The 17,241-nt window shown below is 50.7% G+C and overlaps 1 protein-coding gene across 3 annotated transcripts in view; it reads left to right on the top strand.

Annotated features, from left to right (window-relative positions):
• Window positions 1-15,651, top strand: part of DRC9 (dynein regulatory complex subunit 9) — a 200,699-nt gene extending 185,048 nt beyond the window's left edge. For all 3 annotated transcript variants that reach the window (XM_078668068.1, XM_078668067.1, XM_078668069.1), the window contains exon 10: window positions 15,394-15,651. In XM_078668068.1, coding sequence (XP_078524194.1) covers window positions 15,394-15,522 — 129 coding nt within the window. In that variant the 3' untranslated portion in view covers window positions 15,523-15,651. The remainder of the gene's footprint in view (window positions 1-15,393) is intronic.
• The last annotated feature ends 1,590 nt before the right edge of the window (window positions 15,652-17,241 follow it).

The raw sequence follows: 17,241 nt of genomic DNA, 5'->3' as shown, positions 1-17,241 counted from the left end.
GATCCCAAGGGCCTCCAATCCTGCATGCTTGGAGCATGTGACCCACGCAGATTGCCGATAGGGCGGGCTTCCCTGGATGTCCTTTGTGGGTGATGTGCCGACACCCCACAGCGCCTGCTGGAATTGTGTAAGGCGCTGATTTCTACAAATTATGTCGGAAGGTCTGCTAATCTGCTCTGCAGTGGAAGTACATTTTTTTTTAATTTGGTCTGTTTATTAAGGTTTTTTGTATATGAACCTTACAATATCAGGACACAATAAATGTAAATTGTAAATGTAAATTGATACTTGTATAGCGCACTACTCACCCGCAAGGGTCTCAAGGCGCTTGTACGAATACCGCTGTGGAACCCATCCTGGCTTTCCCTGTGAGCTGTCCACTCCTGGGCACCCCCAAGGTGGAGGCCAGGCATCCTTAGCGTTGTGGGGGCCGTTGTGGAGATTAAGCAAGCTATTGCCCAGAGTTGCAGAGTGGGACTCCATGATTGGAATAGGCACCGAGCCGAGAATTATCAGGTCCGTGGAATTTTTGAGCCCAAGACCGGCCGAGGCGGGGAATTGAACCCTGGTCCCGGGCTAGACCTCTGCATCAGGGTCTGCCGCTCTAACCATTGAGCCACACTTCATCACAGTAAAAGCATAATCCAAAGAGAGAATGGAATTGGACTGTGCGATAATACAGTGCGATATTCATTAGGGCATCCCTCTCAGGGGCCTGAAGTTGCCAGCTGAAGCATTCCAGAGAGGGGTTCTATGGTTACATTATAATGGTACATCCAATTAGCTGGTGTCATGCATTGTGATCCTGACTGCAACACTGTAAGGTAATGACATCAAATTTACTCATCACTTATCAACCTTCAATGACCATCAACAGGACATAGAAAAAGAATGGAATGTGCTGCAACCCTAAACAGTCCCAGTCCGCCCGACTATCCTCAATCACTACAAAAATGGCAATCACCTCAGTACCCAGCTTGCAGAATCTCACAGGACGTCGCTGATCCACAGCATCAAGTGGTGTCGGGTCACCGCTGCAGGAGTAAGAAGTGGGTCAGCTGTCTCATGCGTCTCCACATCAGTCTGTATGGAGCCTGGCGATTGGTCAGAATGGCGTTCCCATATAGAAATTGGGGTATTTGCGGAGGCCTAGGTTATCTCACCTACGTATGGACAAACCCTCTTCCCTGGCCCAGATCACGACAGAATGTGACCACGCCTCTACTGACAGCGGCTCGTGGGACTTCCAATGCTGGGTGATCAGTTGCTTGGCCACTAATAAGCCTAGGTCACGAACACGTGTGGTTGCTCTGTGCTTCTTGTCCCTAGGGTAAAGGCCTAACAGGCAAACCTCTCAGGTATGTGTAAGCCGTCTCCCCGTACATGTGAACAGATGACGTGTCACTTCATGCCAGTATTGATGTAGTGAGGGACATAACCGCAGCATGTGGAGAATATCCGCGTCTAGCTGATCACAACGAGGGCAGGCAGCGTCCGTTCTATGGAAATATTGGTTGATTTTATCAGGTGTGAGGTATGCCCTTTGTATGATATAAAGTTGTATCATCCTAAATCTTGTGTTTCGGGGGATGTAGGTAGAACCCGCTAAAAACATATTCCCCTCTATTGTAGAGCAGGGACGAGCTGTATCACTCTCCCATGGCTGGTGCAACAATGTCATTGGTGTAGCGTCTTGCACCCGAGCAAGTTAGCGAGCCAATGAATAAGATGACATCCCGCTCCCATGACATGAATATTCTGAATTGTAAGGTGCAACGGAAGCTCTTGTGAGATGTCCCCCCTAATGTCATTGCAATGTATCAACCCGTGAATTATAGCTAAGAAACCGTCCCAGCGGTATTCCCTCTTCTTGCATCCTTGTCTCATATGAGAGGAGTACACCATCACAATATAAATCACCAAGTGTGTGGAGGCCCACTGAATGCCATGCAGTCAGTTCCGCCATCGGGGTATCCTTCAACCCCTGGGCGTGCCTAGCAGCGGGATTGAAGGGGTATAGAGTGTACCATTTTCAATTAGATAAGCTGCAGCAAAACCAATTTCTCACTGTGGCACTGGATTCAAACTAGCCTGGCTGAAGAAGGGTGACATACCCTGAAGCCGGTCCCAGGATGCTTGTTTCCGGTCCAGGGAGGACCTGGCTTGGCAGTTCGGTCTGGACTGTTCCCATGAGGCACAGGGTCAAGACTGATTTGCATATGGCTGGGTCTAAACTGTGGTGGCACGGTGAGCAAAAGAACAATGGATTTAACCCAGATCGCTTGATGGGGGGTGAATGTATGATTCATTCAGCATTCCGTCCATCATTTGTTTGCGTGGCACTTTGCGGCAAAAACAATGGTACACCCGTGTAAAAGTACGGGTCGAAGCCGGGGCTCCTTAATACAAGGGTGGAACAAATGGAGGAGGGATCCCAGACTCCAGGCAGGGGCATCCGTTTCTGTGTGGTGTAATCCTGCCATCCAGCGAGCCACCCACTGAAGCTGGGATGCTTGGTACTAGTATGCATCGTAAGCACCGCCATCCCTCCCTCATCAGCTGGTAAACAGAGTTTCGAGAGGGCCAGTATTCATTGCGATTTGTTCCAAATTAAGTCACGGATCAGTCTTTCAAGAGGTCAAAATAAAAAGGATGGGGAATATACAGTGGTAAATTAGTAAAGTAATAGAGGATGCGGGTAAGCACCACCATCTTCGAAAGAGCAATGCACCCAGCCACTGATAAACAAGGAGTAGTTTCTGTCCTGTAACTCCAGTTCTGTAGTAGGGGTATCTCTGTTATAGTCATAATCTAGTGAATAGTCCCGCCCATGTGCGTGGACCCCGGAGCAATCAAAAATAATCTCTTACAGTTTCAAAAAATGCAGAAATGCACAGACACTTAAGAGAGAATTTAAAGACAGATAATGCAGCCTAAAAAGGCTACACTGTCCAGTACTTCAACTAGAAATTCCACCATAAAATCCACAAAACAGCAAACGCCTGTACAGATTTCCCTTGCTTTACCAGCAAAATCCCTCAGGAATGATAGAGAGAAGAACCTGGACAGACAACCCCCATAGGCTGCCATTATGTGGCTCAGAACAGGATACTGTGCCTTTAAGAGAACTTTCCAGAACTTCACAGTATCCCAGAATGCCCTGCAGGTCCCAGTTAGTTTCAGCTCTTTTTGAAGGCGTAACACGCCAGACCTGTAGCATTCCTTACATGAATATCTCTCTTCACCGGGGAAGGAGGGCGGGCGCTTATGACTATAACAGAGATACCCCTACTACAGAACTTGAGTTACAGGACAGAAACTACTCCTTCTGTAGTAGGGGATCTCTGTGTATAGTCATAATCTAGTGAATAGAATGGCAAGCCCATCCCCACACCAAGCGGCGGTGGAGAACCAAAATTACGCCACTATCGTGCGAACAGATTCCGCAGCGAAGCCTGCCCAACCTGAGCGTCTGCCCTGGCATCAGTGTCCAGGCAGTAATGCTTAGCAAAGGTATGGACTGACTTCCAAGTGGCCGCCTTGCAGATCTCTGCAATGGGAACATTACGGAGCAACGCTGTCGTGGCAGCTTTGCCCCTGGTGGAATGAGCCTTAGGTTTGCCCCCTAAGGTCTTACTACAAAGCTAATAACACAATTGTATGCAGGATACAATCCACCTAGAGATGGACTGTTTAGAGGTAGCAAGACCCGTCCTGACTGATCCATAATTGATGAACAATTGGTCTGACCTACGAATATCTTTGGTTTTATCCAGATAAAATTTCAGCACCTTCCTAACATCCAGGGAATGCAAGGACCTTTCGGCTGGAGATGAAGGATTCTGAAAGAACGTAGGTAAAGTTATAGTCTGGTTGATATGAAAATCAGAAATAACCTTGGGAAGAAATTTCGGGTGAGTACGCATAACAACCTTAGCAGCATGAAATACAGTATAAGGTTCTTGGCAACACAACGCCTGAATCTGACTCACCCTGCGGGCCGATGTAATCGCCACGAGGAACGCCGCCTTTCAGGACAGGTGCTGCAACGAAGCCTTATGAATAGGTTCAAAAGGCTCCTTCATCAACCTGGACAGCACCACATTCAAGTCCCATGAAGGCGAAGGAAGCCTGACAGGAGGGAATACTTTCTTCAAGCCTTCTAGAAAATCTTTGATCACAGGGATCTGGAAGAAGGAAGTCTGTGAAGGGCATTTCCTGTAGGCAGTCAAAGCAGCCAGATGAACCTTAATGGAATGGACATTAAGGCCAGATGTAGCAGATATGGAAGGATGACATCCTCCTTGCATGTCGTAGGGTCATAGTTCTTAGACTTGCACCAGATGCAAAACCTCTTCCACTTGTAAGCATAAGAAGTCCTAGTGGAAGGTCGCTTAGCCTCCTTCAGTATGTCCATACAATCCTCTGGGAGATTCAGATGGCCATATTGCACTATTTCAGGAGCCATGCCGCCAAACTCAAAGACGAGAGGTTGGGGTGCACCATTCGCCCCCCGGACTTCGTGAGAAGGTCCGGCCTGCACGGCAGCTTCATGTGAGGAAGGAGAGACCGGTGAAGCAGGTCCGTGAACCACCACTGTCTGGGCCATTCCGGGGCAATCAGAATCATCCTCGCCCTGGATTGGGACAGCTTGATGAGAACCGTCGGGATCAGGGGAATGGGTGGAAAAGCGTACAGAAAGCTGTTCGACCAGTTGATCCATAACGCGTTCCCCAGCGTCCCTGGCTGGTAGTACCTGGAGGCGAAGTCTCTGCATTTGCTGTTTTCGGCGGTGGCGAACAGATCTACGTCTGGAGTTCCCCACCTTGCGAAGACTTCTCCCAGTACTTCGTCGTTTATGACCCATTCGTGGTTTTCCTGAATCAGTCTGCTCAGCTCGTCTGCCTGAACATTCTGCACACCTGGCAGATGAGTGGCCGTTATCGACAGTCCTCGGGCCAGAAGCCAGTGCCAGATCGCCTGCGCTTCCTGCGACAGAGTGCGGGATCTTGAGCCCCCCTGCTTGTTGAGGTAATACATCGTAGTCGTATTGTCCGTCTGTACAAGCAGAGAGTTGGTCCGGAAGGACGGGTGAAAAGCCTTCAGCGCTAAGTGAACAGCTCTGAGTTCCAGGAAATTGATGTGGTACGTGGACTCCGTCGGGGACCACGTCTCTTGAATCTGTAAGTCTCCGGAGTGCGCTCCCCATCCCTGGAGAGAAGCATCCATCACGATAGTCTGTGTGGGAATGTCCTTGTGGAAGGGAACCCCTCTGAGGAGATTCTCCGCTGAACACCACCACTTCAGAGACTGAAGAGCATGCAGAGACAGTCATATTTTGCTGTCCCAAGAAGGAGTAGTTTCTGTCCTGTAACTCCAGTTCTGTAGTAGGGGTATCTCTGTTATAGTCATAATCTAGTGAATAGTCCCGCCCATGTGCGTGGACCCCGGAGCAATCAAAAATAATCTCTTACAGTGTCAAAAAATGCAGAAATGCATAGACACTTAAGAGAGAATTTAAAAACAGATAATGCAGCCTAAAAAGGCTACACTGTCCAGTACTTCAACTAGAAATTCCACCATAAAATCCACAAAACAGCAAAAGCCTGTACAGATTTCCCTTGCTTTACCAGCAAAATCCCTCAGGAATGATAGAGAGAAGAACCTGGACAGACAAGCCCCATAGGCTGCCATTATGTGGCTCAAAACAGGATACTGTGCCTTTAAGAGAATCTTCCAGAACCTTCTCCCAGTATCCCAGAATGCATAGCAGGTCCAACTTAGTTTCAGTTCTTTTTGAAGGCGTAACACGCCAGACCTGCAGCATCCCATAAAGGAATATGTCTCTCTCCACCGGGGAGGAGGGAGGGCGCTTATGACTATAACAGAGATACCCCTACTACAGAACTGGAGTTACAGGACAGAAACTACTCCTTCTGTAGTAGGGGATCTGTGTGTATAGTCATAATCTAGTGAATAGAATGGCAAGCCCATCCCCACACCAAAGCGGCGGTGGAGAAAAGAGAATTAACGCCACTACTGTGCGAACAGATTTCGCAGCGAAGCCTGCCCAACCTGAGCGTCTGCCCTGGCATCAGTGTCCAGGCAGTAATGCTTAGCAAAGGTATGAACCGACTTCCAAGTGGCCGCCTTGCAGATTTCTGCAATCGGAACATTACGGAGCAATGCTGTCGTGGCAGCCTTGCCCCTGGTGGAATGAGCCTTAGGCTTACCTCCTAAGGTCTTATTAGCTTTTTGGTAACACAGCTGTATGCAGGACACAATCCACCTAGAGATAGACTGCTTAGAGGTCGCAAGACCCGTCCTGACAGATCCATAATTGATGAACAATTGGTCTGACCTACGAATATCCCTGGTTTTATCCAGATAAAATTTCAGCACCCTCCTAACATCCAGGGAATGCAAAGACCTTTCCGCTGGAGATGAAGGATTCTGAAAGAATGTAGGTAAAGATATAGTCTGATTGATATGAAAATCAGAAACAACCTTGGGAAGAAACTTAGGGTGAGTACGCATAACAACCTTAGCAGCATGAAATACAGTATAAGGTTCTTGGCAACACAACGCCTGAATTTCACTCACCCTGCGGGCCGATGTAATGGCCACGAGGAACGCCGCCTTCCAGGACAGGTGCTGCAACGAAGCCTTATGAATAGGTTCAAAAGGCTCCTTCATCAACCTGGACAGCACCACATTCAAGTCCCATGAAGGCGAAGGAAGCCTGACAGGAGGGAATACTTTCTTCAAGCCTTCCAGAAAATCTTTGATCACAGGGATCTGGAAGAAGGAAGTCTGTGAAGGGCATTTCCTGTAGGCAGTCAAAGCAGCCAGATGAACCTTAATGGAATGGACATTAAGGCCAGACTGCGCCAGATGTAGCAGATATGGAAGGATGACATCTTCCTTGCATGTCGTAGGGTCATAATTCTTAGACTTGCACCAGATGCAAAACCTCTTCCACTTGTAAGCATAAGAAGTCCGAGTGGAAGGTCGCTTAGCCTCCTTCAGTATGTCCATACAATCCGCTGGGAGATTCAAATGGCCATATTGCACTATTTCAGGAGCCATGCCGCCAAACTCAAAGACGAGAGGTTGGGGTGCACCATCCGCTCCCCGAACTTCGTGAGAAGGTCCGGCCTGCACAGCAGCTTCATGTGAGGAAGGAGAGACCGGTGAAGCAGGTCCGTGAACCACCACTGTCTGGGCCATTCCGGGGCAATCAGAATCATCTTCGCCCTGGATTGGGAGAGCTTCATGAGAACCGCTGGAATCAGGGGAATGGGTGGAAAAGCGTACAGAAAGCTGTTCGACCAGTTGATCCATAACGCGTTCCCCAGCGTCCCCGGCTGGTAGTACCTGGAGGCGAAGTCTCGGCATTTGCTGTTTTCGGCGGTGGCGAACAGATCTACGTCTGGAGTGCCCCACCTTGCGAAGACTTCTCCTAGTACTTCGTCGTTTATGACCCACTCATGATTTTCCTGAATCAGTCTGCTCAGCTCGTCTGCCTGAACATTCTGCACACCTGGCAGATGAGTGGCCGTTATCGAGAGTCCTTGAGCCAGAAGCCAATGCCAGATCGCCTGCGCCTCCTGAGACAGAGTGCGTGATCTCGAGCCCCCCTGCTTGTTGAGGTAATACATCGTGGTCGTATTGACCGTTTGTACAAGCAGAGAGTTGGTCCGGAAGGATGGTTGAAAGGCCTTCAGCGCCAAGTGAACAGCCCTGAGTTCCAGGAAATTGATGTGGTACGTGGACTCCGACGGGGACCACGTCCCTTGAATCTGCAGATCTCCGGAGTGCGCTCCCCATCCCAGGAGAGAAGCATCCGTCACGATAGTCTGAGTGGGAATGTCCTTGTGGAAGGGAACCCCTCTGAGGAGATTCTCCGCTGAACACCACCACTTCAGAGACTGAAGAGCATGCAGAGACAGTCGTATCTTGTCGTCCCAAGAGCCTCTCCTCTGGTCCCACTGATCCTCCAAGCACTCCTGCAGCGGTCTCATATGCAGCCGTGCATGTGGCGTCAGGAAGATGCAAGAAGCCATCGATCCCAGCAGAGAAGACACCGTCCTCACTGTCGTGGATGGAGCGGACAGGAGAGCCTGAGCCTTCCGAAGGAGTGATAAACGTCGCTCTTCCGAAGGAGACACGCTTGCCGACAGCGTATCGATGGAGGCTCCCAAGTACTGGATGCACTGGACCGGAGTCGGGACAGACTTGGACATGTTGATGTGCAACCCCAGCTTGTTCAAGAGAACGCACGTCTTCTGGAAGTGTGCTTGAGCTTCCGAGAAGGAGGAGGCCTTGATCAACCAATCGTCCAGGTATGGGTAGACAAACACCTTGTTCTTCCGTAGGTGTGCCGCTACCACTGCCATGCACTTCGAGAACGTCCGGGGCGCAGACTTCAGCCCGAACGGAAGTACCGTGTACTGATAGTGATTGGTGCCGACTTGAAATCGCAGGAACTTCCGGTGTTTGTGTGCAATGGGCACATGGAAGTACGCATCCTGCAGGTCTATGGCGCAAAGCCAGTCTCCCCGTTGCAGCTGAGGATAAATCTGATGCAACGACAGCATGCAAAACTTTTCTCTGCGAATCCATTTGTTTGCCTGTCGCAAGTCCAGAATGGGCCTGAACTCGTTCTTGTCCTTTTTTCGGACCAGAAAGAACCGGGAGTACAGACCTCTTCCTCTTTGAGACAGAGGTACATCTTCTATCGCCCTTTTCCTTAGAAGGATGTCGGCCTCCGCCTGGAGCTCGCGCAGTTGATACTGCGAGCTGACCGGAGGAATCGATGGAGGAGGGCTGATGAACCGAAGACTGTATCCATTGCAAACAATATTCAGCACCCACTTGTCCTGAGTAATTTTTCTCCACTCTGCCTGAAAAAATTGAACGCTTCCCCCCACCGGAGGGGGTAACGGATGAAGGGGAAGTAACCGCTCAGGGGCGAGACCCAGCCGGGCCCTTGTTCGCGGTAGAGGACTGCTGTCCACCTCTACCCCTCTGACGTTTCTGGAAGGGTCTTCTGTATTGCTGCTGCTGTTGTTGCCCAGAAGACTGTCCCCTTCCTCTACCCTGCGACCCGAACCGCCGTTGGAACTGGCGGTAGGGTTTCTTTTCTTTCGGCTTCTCCAAGCCCACAGCCGTCAGGGTTTCAGCCTCGGCCTTCATCCTGGCCATTTCGTCATCCGCGTGTTTCCCGAAGAGGGTGTCGCCGGAAAACGGCAGATTTGCCACTCGTTGTTGCGCTTCAGGCTTGAGCGACGTCAGCCGGAGCCAAGCATGGCGTCTCTGATTGATACCGTGGCAGTATCCATGCGCGGCCAGCAGGGAGATATCCGCCGTGGCACTGATGGCCTGGTTCGAAACCAGCATCCCTTCCTGGACGATCTCCATGAAGTCCTCTTTCCTGTCCCGCGGGACAAGGTCCGCAAACTGTTCCATGGAATCCCTCAGTGCACGGTCGTACCGCCCCAACAACGCCGAGTCACTGGAGGCCTTCATCGTCGTGGAAGACGTCCCACACGCCTTCCGTCCCGCTGAGTCAATCCAGCGTCTCTCCTTATCCGGAGGCACAGTGGAGGACGGGGAGGTAGCATGTAGTTTCCGAGCCGCCGTCACAATCACCGAATCAGGCACTGGGTCCTTCCGCAAGAAGGCCGGGTCCGACTCTGGAGCCCTGTACTTCTTCACAAGCCTGGAGGGGGCAGCTTTCACCACCGCCGGCGTAAGGAAGAGCTGTTCAGCCGGCTCAACCAGTCCCGGCACCAAAGGCAGCAGGGGGCGAGACAGGTGCTTCGTGTGCAAAGTCTCAAAGATCACATAAGTCGTGGGCATAGGGGCCGTCACCTTGATCCCCAACTTCGCCGCCCCTCTCAGGAGAACCTCCTGGAACGTGCCAATGTCATCTATCGGAGACACCCTCGTCTCCGGTGAATCCGACAATGTAGGCGAATATGAACGGGTCCCAGAGGCCGAATGGGACCTGGACCGATGCCTCCTATGGCGATGTCTGGATCTCGAGGAGGATCCGTGTCCACTCCTAGATCTGTCCCTTCTCCCTGAGCCTGACCTCGATCTCCTGGGTCTGGGACGCTCCGCCGGTTTCCCCGGGTCGGACGTCTTGGGCTTAGGAGGAACCTTCGACTTCGGAGTCTTCTTCGGAGGTGTCGGAAGTCTGGGCATCGACACCGATCTCGGTGGAACCGGAGGAGGAGCACCCGGCACCGGGGCCTGCGGTCCTGACGGAAAAGCAGGTAGAGGAGGCAATGGAGGAGGCGTCGAAGCCCTCGGAGGAGGCCCTCTAGGCAAAGGAGGGGGAGGAGGCTGTATAACAGCCTTCTTTGGTGTATACACCTCTGAATACGCCGTTCCCGGCGAGCCACCATCCTGTACTGACTGAGGGGAGCCCCCCACAGTCCTCGGCCTGTCCTTACGGCACCCTGACGCAGAAGACTGGTGTTCAGACGTCGACTGTGGTTCCTTCGACGTCAAGCGGCCCTTCGGCGTCGACCGTTTCGCACTCCTCGGCGTCGACCGGCTTCTATGCCTCGACGTCGACCCCGACCAGATGGACGAACCTCAAAACCTCGACGACGGTCGCTGGTGCCTCGACGGCGACCTCGACCGCCTCGACGACGACCTCTTCGATCGCCTCGACGTCGACCTCTTCGATCGCCTCGATGTCGACTTCTTCAGCGCCGGAGACCTCTTCCGTCTCGACGGCGGCCTCGACGACGAGGATCCCCTCGACGACGACGATGTCCTTGCCCTCGACGGCGAACGGCGGTGTCGCCTCGACGGCGAGCGCCGACGCCGGGCCCTCCGATGCCGTCCGCTCGACGACGAGGAAATCGACACCGGGTTCGACGGCGGCCTGTGTAAGTCCCTCGACGTCGACGGGTGACGTTTTCTCAACCCAGAGCCCTGGGGAGACCGGGAACTGGCCGTGGACCGTCCTCTCGACGTCGTGGTCATGGCAACCGACCCAGACGGAGATCTTGGACGTTTGCTGGACTTCCTGCCCCTGGGGAGCCCCCCAGAGGCCTCAGCATGGGCAGTAGAAGCCCCTCCAGACCCACCTTGAGCCTTCAGTCTTCTTTCTTCAAGTCCCTGAAGTCTGATCTTCCTCCTGTCCTTCAGGGTCCTGCCAGAGAAGCCTCTACAGATCACACACTCCTCTGGGATGTGGGAAGAGGGAAGGCAGAGGATACACACCTCATGGGGGTCTGACTTGGCCTTCTTCCTGGAGCACTCCGGGCATTTGTCAAATAATGCAGGCATTATGGACAACAAAAGAGTGCAGAAACCAAGAAGAAAGTCACCAAAGTACTTTAAAAGTACACAAAATCGAATTTAGTGAGAAAACACCAACAAAACCCTTGAAAAGGGAGAGCTCAATGCTCCAGGGTCCTGCTTGCAGGAGCCGGAAAAAAGAACTGAAACTAAGTTGGACCTGCTATGCATTCTGGGATACTGGGAGAAGGTTCTGGAAGATTCTCTTAAAGGCACAGTATCCTGTTTTGAGCCACATAATGGCAGCCTATGGGGCTTGTCTGTCCAGGTTCTTCTCTCTATCATTCCTGAGGGATTTTGCTGGTAAAGCAAGGGAAATCTGTACAGGCTTTTGCTGTTTTGTGGATTTTATGGTGGAATTTCTAGTTGAAGTACTGGACAGTGTAGCCTTTTTAGGCTGCATTATCTGTTTTTAAATTCTCTCTTAAGTGTCTATGCATTTCTGCATTTTTTGACACTGTAAGAGATTATTTTTGATTGCTCCGGGGTCCACGCACATGGGCGGGACTATTCACTAGATTATGACTATAACAGAGATTTCCCTACTACAGAACCTCTCCTCTGGTCCCACTGATCTTCTAAGCACTCCTGCAGCGGTCTCATGTGCAGCCGCGCATGTGGCGTCAGAAAGATACAAAGGGCCATCGATCCCAGTAGAGAAGACACCGTCCTTACTGTCGTAGATGGAGTGGACATGAGAGCCTGAGCCTTCCGAAGGAGTGATAATCGTCGCTCCTCCGAAGGAGACACGCTTGCTGACAGCGTATTGATGGAGGCCCCCAAGTACTGAATGCACTGGACCGGAGTCGGAACAGACTTGGACATGTTGATGTGCAACCCCAGCTTGTTCAACAGAACGCACGTCTTCTGGAAGTGTGCTTGAGCTTTCGAGAAGGAGGAGGCCTTGATCAACCAATCGTCCAGGTACGGGTAGACAAACACCTTGTTCTTCCTCAGGTGCGCCGCTACCACTGCCATGCACTTCGAGAACGTCCTGGGCGCAGACTTCAGCCCGAACGGAAGTACCGTGTACTGATAGTGATTGGTGCCGACTTGAAATCGCAGGAACTTCCTGTGTTTGTGTGCAATGGGCACATGGAAGTATGCATCCTGTAGGTCTATGGCACATAGCCAGTCTCCCCGTTGCAACTGAGGATAAATCTGATGCAACGACAGCATGCGAAACTTTTCTCTGCGAATCCACTTGTTTGCCTGTCGCAAGTCCAGAATGGGCCTGAACTCGTTCTTGTCCTTCTTGCGGACCAGAAAGAACCGGGAGTACAGACCTCTTCCACTTTGAGACAGAGGTACATCCTCTATCGCCCTTTTCCTTAACAGGACATCGGCCTCCGCCTGGAGCTCGCGCAGCTGATACTGCGCGCTGACCGGAGGAATCGATGGAGGAGGGCTGCCCGAAGACTGTATCCATTGCAAACAATATTCAGCACCCACTTGTCCTGAGTAATTTTTCTCCACTCTGCCAGAAAAAATTGAACGCTTCCCCCCACCGGAGCGGGTAACAGATGAAGGGGAAGTAACCGCTCAGGGGCGAGACCCGGCCGGGCCTTTGGTCGCGGTAGAGGACTGCTGTCCACCTCTACCCCTCTGACGTTTTTGGAAGGGTCTTCGGAACTACTGCTGTTGTTGCTGCTGCTGTTGTTGTTGTCCAGAAGACTGTCCTCTTCCCTTCCCCTGCGAGCCGAACCGCCGTTGGAACTGGCGGTAAGGCTTTTTGTCCTTGGGTTTCTCCAGACCCACAGCCGTCAGGGTTTCAGCCTCGGCCTTCATCCGGGCCATTTTGTCGTCGGCATGTTTTCCGAAGAGTGTGTCACCGGAAAACGGCAGATAGGCCACCCGCTGTTGCGCCTCAGGCTTGAGTGACGTAAGCCTGAGCCAAGCATGGCGGCGCTGGTTGACCCCGTGACAGTAGCCATGTGCGGCCAACAGCGCTATGTCCGCAGCGGCACTGATGGCCTGGTTGGAAACCAGCATCCCTTCCGAGACAATTTCCAGGACTCCCTCCTGCCGCGTGGCACAAGGTCCGCAAACTGTTCCAGGGAGTCCCATAGCGCATGGTTGTACCGCCCTAGCAAAGCCGAATCGCTGGAGGCTTTCATGGTGGTGGAAGAAGTCCCACAGGCTTTCCTACCAGCCGAATCAATCCAGCGGCTCTCATTATCCGGTGGCACCGTGGAGGACGGGGAGGTAGAATGCAGCTTCCTGGCCGCCGTCACTATCACCGAGTCGGGCACAGGGTCCACACGTAGGAAGGCCGGGTCCGAATCAGGAGCTCGGTACTTTTTCAGGAGTCTTGAGGGAGCAGCCTTCACCACTGCCGGCGTAAGGAACAGCGCTTCCGCCGGTTCGACCAGTCCTGGGACCAACGGCAGAAGAGGGCGAGACAGGTGCTTCTTGTGACCCTCCTGGTCCACTCAAGACGCCATTTTAGGGCCACCGCGTGGGCCTTGCATTTGCCAAGACTTGTTGCCCAATCCTGGGCCCAGCGACGTCGACAGCAAGAACCTTCATGGGACAGCTCGCACCTCCATCCTGGTCGCCGACAACGCCTCCTGGTCCGAGAGACTGCAGAGCCCAGCAGCGCCCACTCACCTGACTGCGGTGACTTCGCCCGGTGCCATCCTGGTGCCCACTTAATCACTGGCTAGTGATTCAGGACTTGGTCCCCTCTGCTTTCAGGTCTCCTTCTTCCCTGATCCAGGCTTGGAACTCTTCGAACTTTTCTTCACTGGCCGCCTGCCAGCAACTTCTTCTTCAGGCTCCTGGTCCGTCAACGTGGGTTTCCGACGCAACTTGAACCCTATGCAGCCGCAGCCCCTGGGCTAGGTAAATCCAGCACTCCGGTGCCCCAGCATAGTCCAACACTCCAAGTGTTCGGATCCACTCCCGTTTTCGTCCCAGCTAGTCGGGTTCGCCCGAGAACAGTAACTTTGTGAATTCTAGCGTCCATAGACTTTTTCCCGCCTTACGCGTGAGAGTTCCCACTCTGCACGTGGCGTCCCTAGGCCTCCTGCTCCTAACCTGAGTGTTCAGTATTGTAGGCCTAGCGTTCCTAAAGCCTCTGAGAATCGTTACTTACCTGCTAGTAATTCGCATTCCACTTTTGTAGTATATGGTTTTTCGTGCCCCTCTGGCATTTGTGTAAATTGTGCGACTTAAAGTATTTCCTTAAGAGTTTTGTTGTGTGCTTAGCTCCCTGACTCATAAAGAGTTCAGGGTAGTCTGGTTATAAATAAATATCTGTTTATTTTCATAACAACTTGTGTGGTGTCCTTTCACTGGGTGCTCAAGGGGTAATGTGTTGGTAAAACAGCTGGCTTAACACGCCCTCTAGAGTCTTAGCCTTAGACTGCTCGTATCCATGCTACTAGGATAGCTGGTCTATAAGGTTGACTTACAACCAATCATCAATAAGGGTTGTTTGGACTGATACATAGTGATCACTAGAATAGTGAGCACTGCATATCAGGTCAACTTCTCACATAAAGCAATGGAAATCTGTACAGGCTTTTGCTGTTTTGTGGATTTTTTGGTGGGATTTCTAGTTGAAGTACTGGACAGTGTAGCCTTTTTAGGCTGCATTATCGGTCTTTAAATTCTCTCTTAAGTGTCTATGCATTTCTGCATTTTTTGACACTGTAAGAGATTATTTTTGATTGCTCCGGGGTCCACGCACATGGGCGGGACTATTCACTAGATTATGACTATACACAGAGATCCCCTACTACAGAAACAAGTACCACTGTGCTTTTGCACAAATTATTGTTTTTAACTGTATATACATTAGTATATTATGGATTTCTATTTGGTCTAATGCTGCAAAGGTTTTAATTAATCACGCAAATAAATTGCTTACCTATGTATTGCAAAATGTTCTCCGTAAAGTGTCCAACTTCTGAAATGACTGGACATCACTGCTGGTGTTTTTTGGGTAACTATGCCTGAAGTCCACTAGTATTCTAGTTCATCATACAACCTGCCGCCTATCACCGGGTAGACTGATAAGCAGTTTAACTTTCCTGAAGGATAACATCTCTTTTCTGCTTTCTGTAGATCCAAGCCTGGTGGAGAGGAACAATGGTGCGAAGAGGATTGGGACCTTACGCATTAGCCAAGAAAGGCAAAAAAAGTGGAAAAGGGAAGAAAGGGAAAAAAGGAGCCGGAAAGAAGAAAAAAAAGTGATCTGTTCTGTGACCTCCCAATGTTGCCTGCTGGTTCTCACCCAATATGTCTGTACACTTGTGTGTAGAAGAGCAGACCTTTTATTTGAATATACAAGCATCATTTTCAAAAAGACAAGTCTGAGTTATTTTTTTATACGGTGGCTCTCTAGTAAATTTGCTTTTCTTGGACCTGCAGGGAAGGTGAGGCTGTGTCTGTTTGCCAACTAGGGAGTCATTTAGTGAGTATAAACAGAGTTTTCTACAAACTTTGGTATGATGATTGGTCTATACAGCGATTGCTTTCAGTCGTGTGTCTGTGTTTTTGTCGTGTAAGATCTCGGTATGCTTCAAGTTGTGTGCACAGTTAAGCTGTACGCATTTAGTTACTGCTGAGCCTGGTTCAAACTTACCTGAGTGCACCGCGCTCCATCGTGGTGTGAAGCTTGTTCCAGTTTTTTACCCTTCCGGTGTTCACACTCCTCCCTGGGAGGCATTTCTCACTAGGCGTACTTACTTACTGCATGTTATGCCGACTGGCATGTAGGGCACGTTTCTGTATGGTATCCCAGCTGTGGGTCAGGGTCATCATTTGTTTCCACAGTTCACCTCTGGGTGTTCTTTACCTGCCTCTCCGGGTCCAATGGTGAACTGTTCTTGCAATGGATTCTTATATTCGTCTGATGGTGGGTCCTATCCATCGCCAACTTTTTCTCAAAATGTTGGTGTCGGTGGTCTCTAGTTTGCATCTGGTGAGCAGTTGCTGGTTGGCAGCCAGAAAATGCACAAGATTCTTCTCAGGATACTGGTGTGGAATGCTGATGATTCCGTGATATCACGTTGTCATCCGCCAGCGTTCTGATACATACAAGAGCATGGTCAGAACGCAGCTCTCAAAGCCTTAGCCTGGTGATGGTGCTGTACTGACATGACCTCCACAGAAGGCATTCCTGTTCTTTCTGAAATTATCATAGAAGCTCTTGGTGAGCAGGACTATCTGCTGATATGCCACAGGCTCTCAGTATTTATCAGACCATGTCAGTCACAGTGAATACTGTCAAAAGCTTTCTCAAAATAAATGAAGTTGATGTTAAGTCGTCACTGCCACTCTGTGTATAGCTCTAAGATGTTGCGTTGAGTAAGGATTTGAGAAAAACACTTATTACCCTTGCAGAACTCAGCTTGAAATGTGCTGTATAACGATATTTGCCTGGATTTTATTCCGGATGGACAGAAGGGTGATTCCACGCCAGTTGTTACATATAGTTAAAGCTCCCTTCTTTAGAATCTTGACAATGAGGATATACACTAATAACTGCGGACTTCTTTAGTTACATTATGGATATTAACCCGTTGGCAATGGCCGGCGGCAGCACTACCTCGCTAGTGCTGCCGTCGGCCGCACTGCCGCAAAAAAGCGGAAGCACCCAACGGGCTAACATCTCTAAGAAGCTAGAAATTGATCACCACCTGGAAGTATTCACAATCAAGAATGAATGAATTTTTAACATCTTTTCATATAAAATGGGTGCATCACAAGGATTGAAAAAATAAAATGGCAGCTAGCGCAGATGTGAAGAATGCTTCTATAGGTAATAACCAGCATAGCCCCTCCATGAACAGATTGCTCCAGACCGGAGTGGTAGAGAAATTCCACAACCATCGAGTCAATCAATGGAAAAATGAATCCACTGGTTCTCTCAACCTTTACGAAGAGAAAATCACATTTTAAATGGAAGGC

Source organism: Lissotriton helveticus, chromosome 11, assembly GCF_964261635.1.
Source record: "Lissotriton helveticus chromosome 11, aLisHel1.1, whole genome shotgun sequence".
Classification (NCBI taxonomy): domain Eukaryota; kingdom Metazoa; phylum Chordata; class Amphibia; order Caudata; family Salamandridae; genus Lissotriton; species Lissotriton helveticus.
Note: the sequence above shows the minus strand (reverse complement) of the source record. Positions and strands in the feature narration are given on the sequence as shown.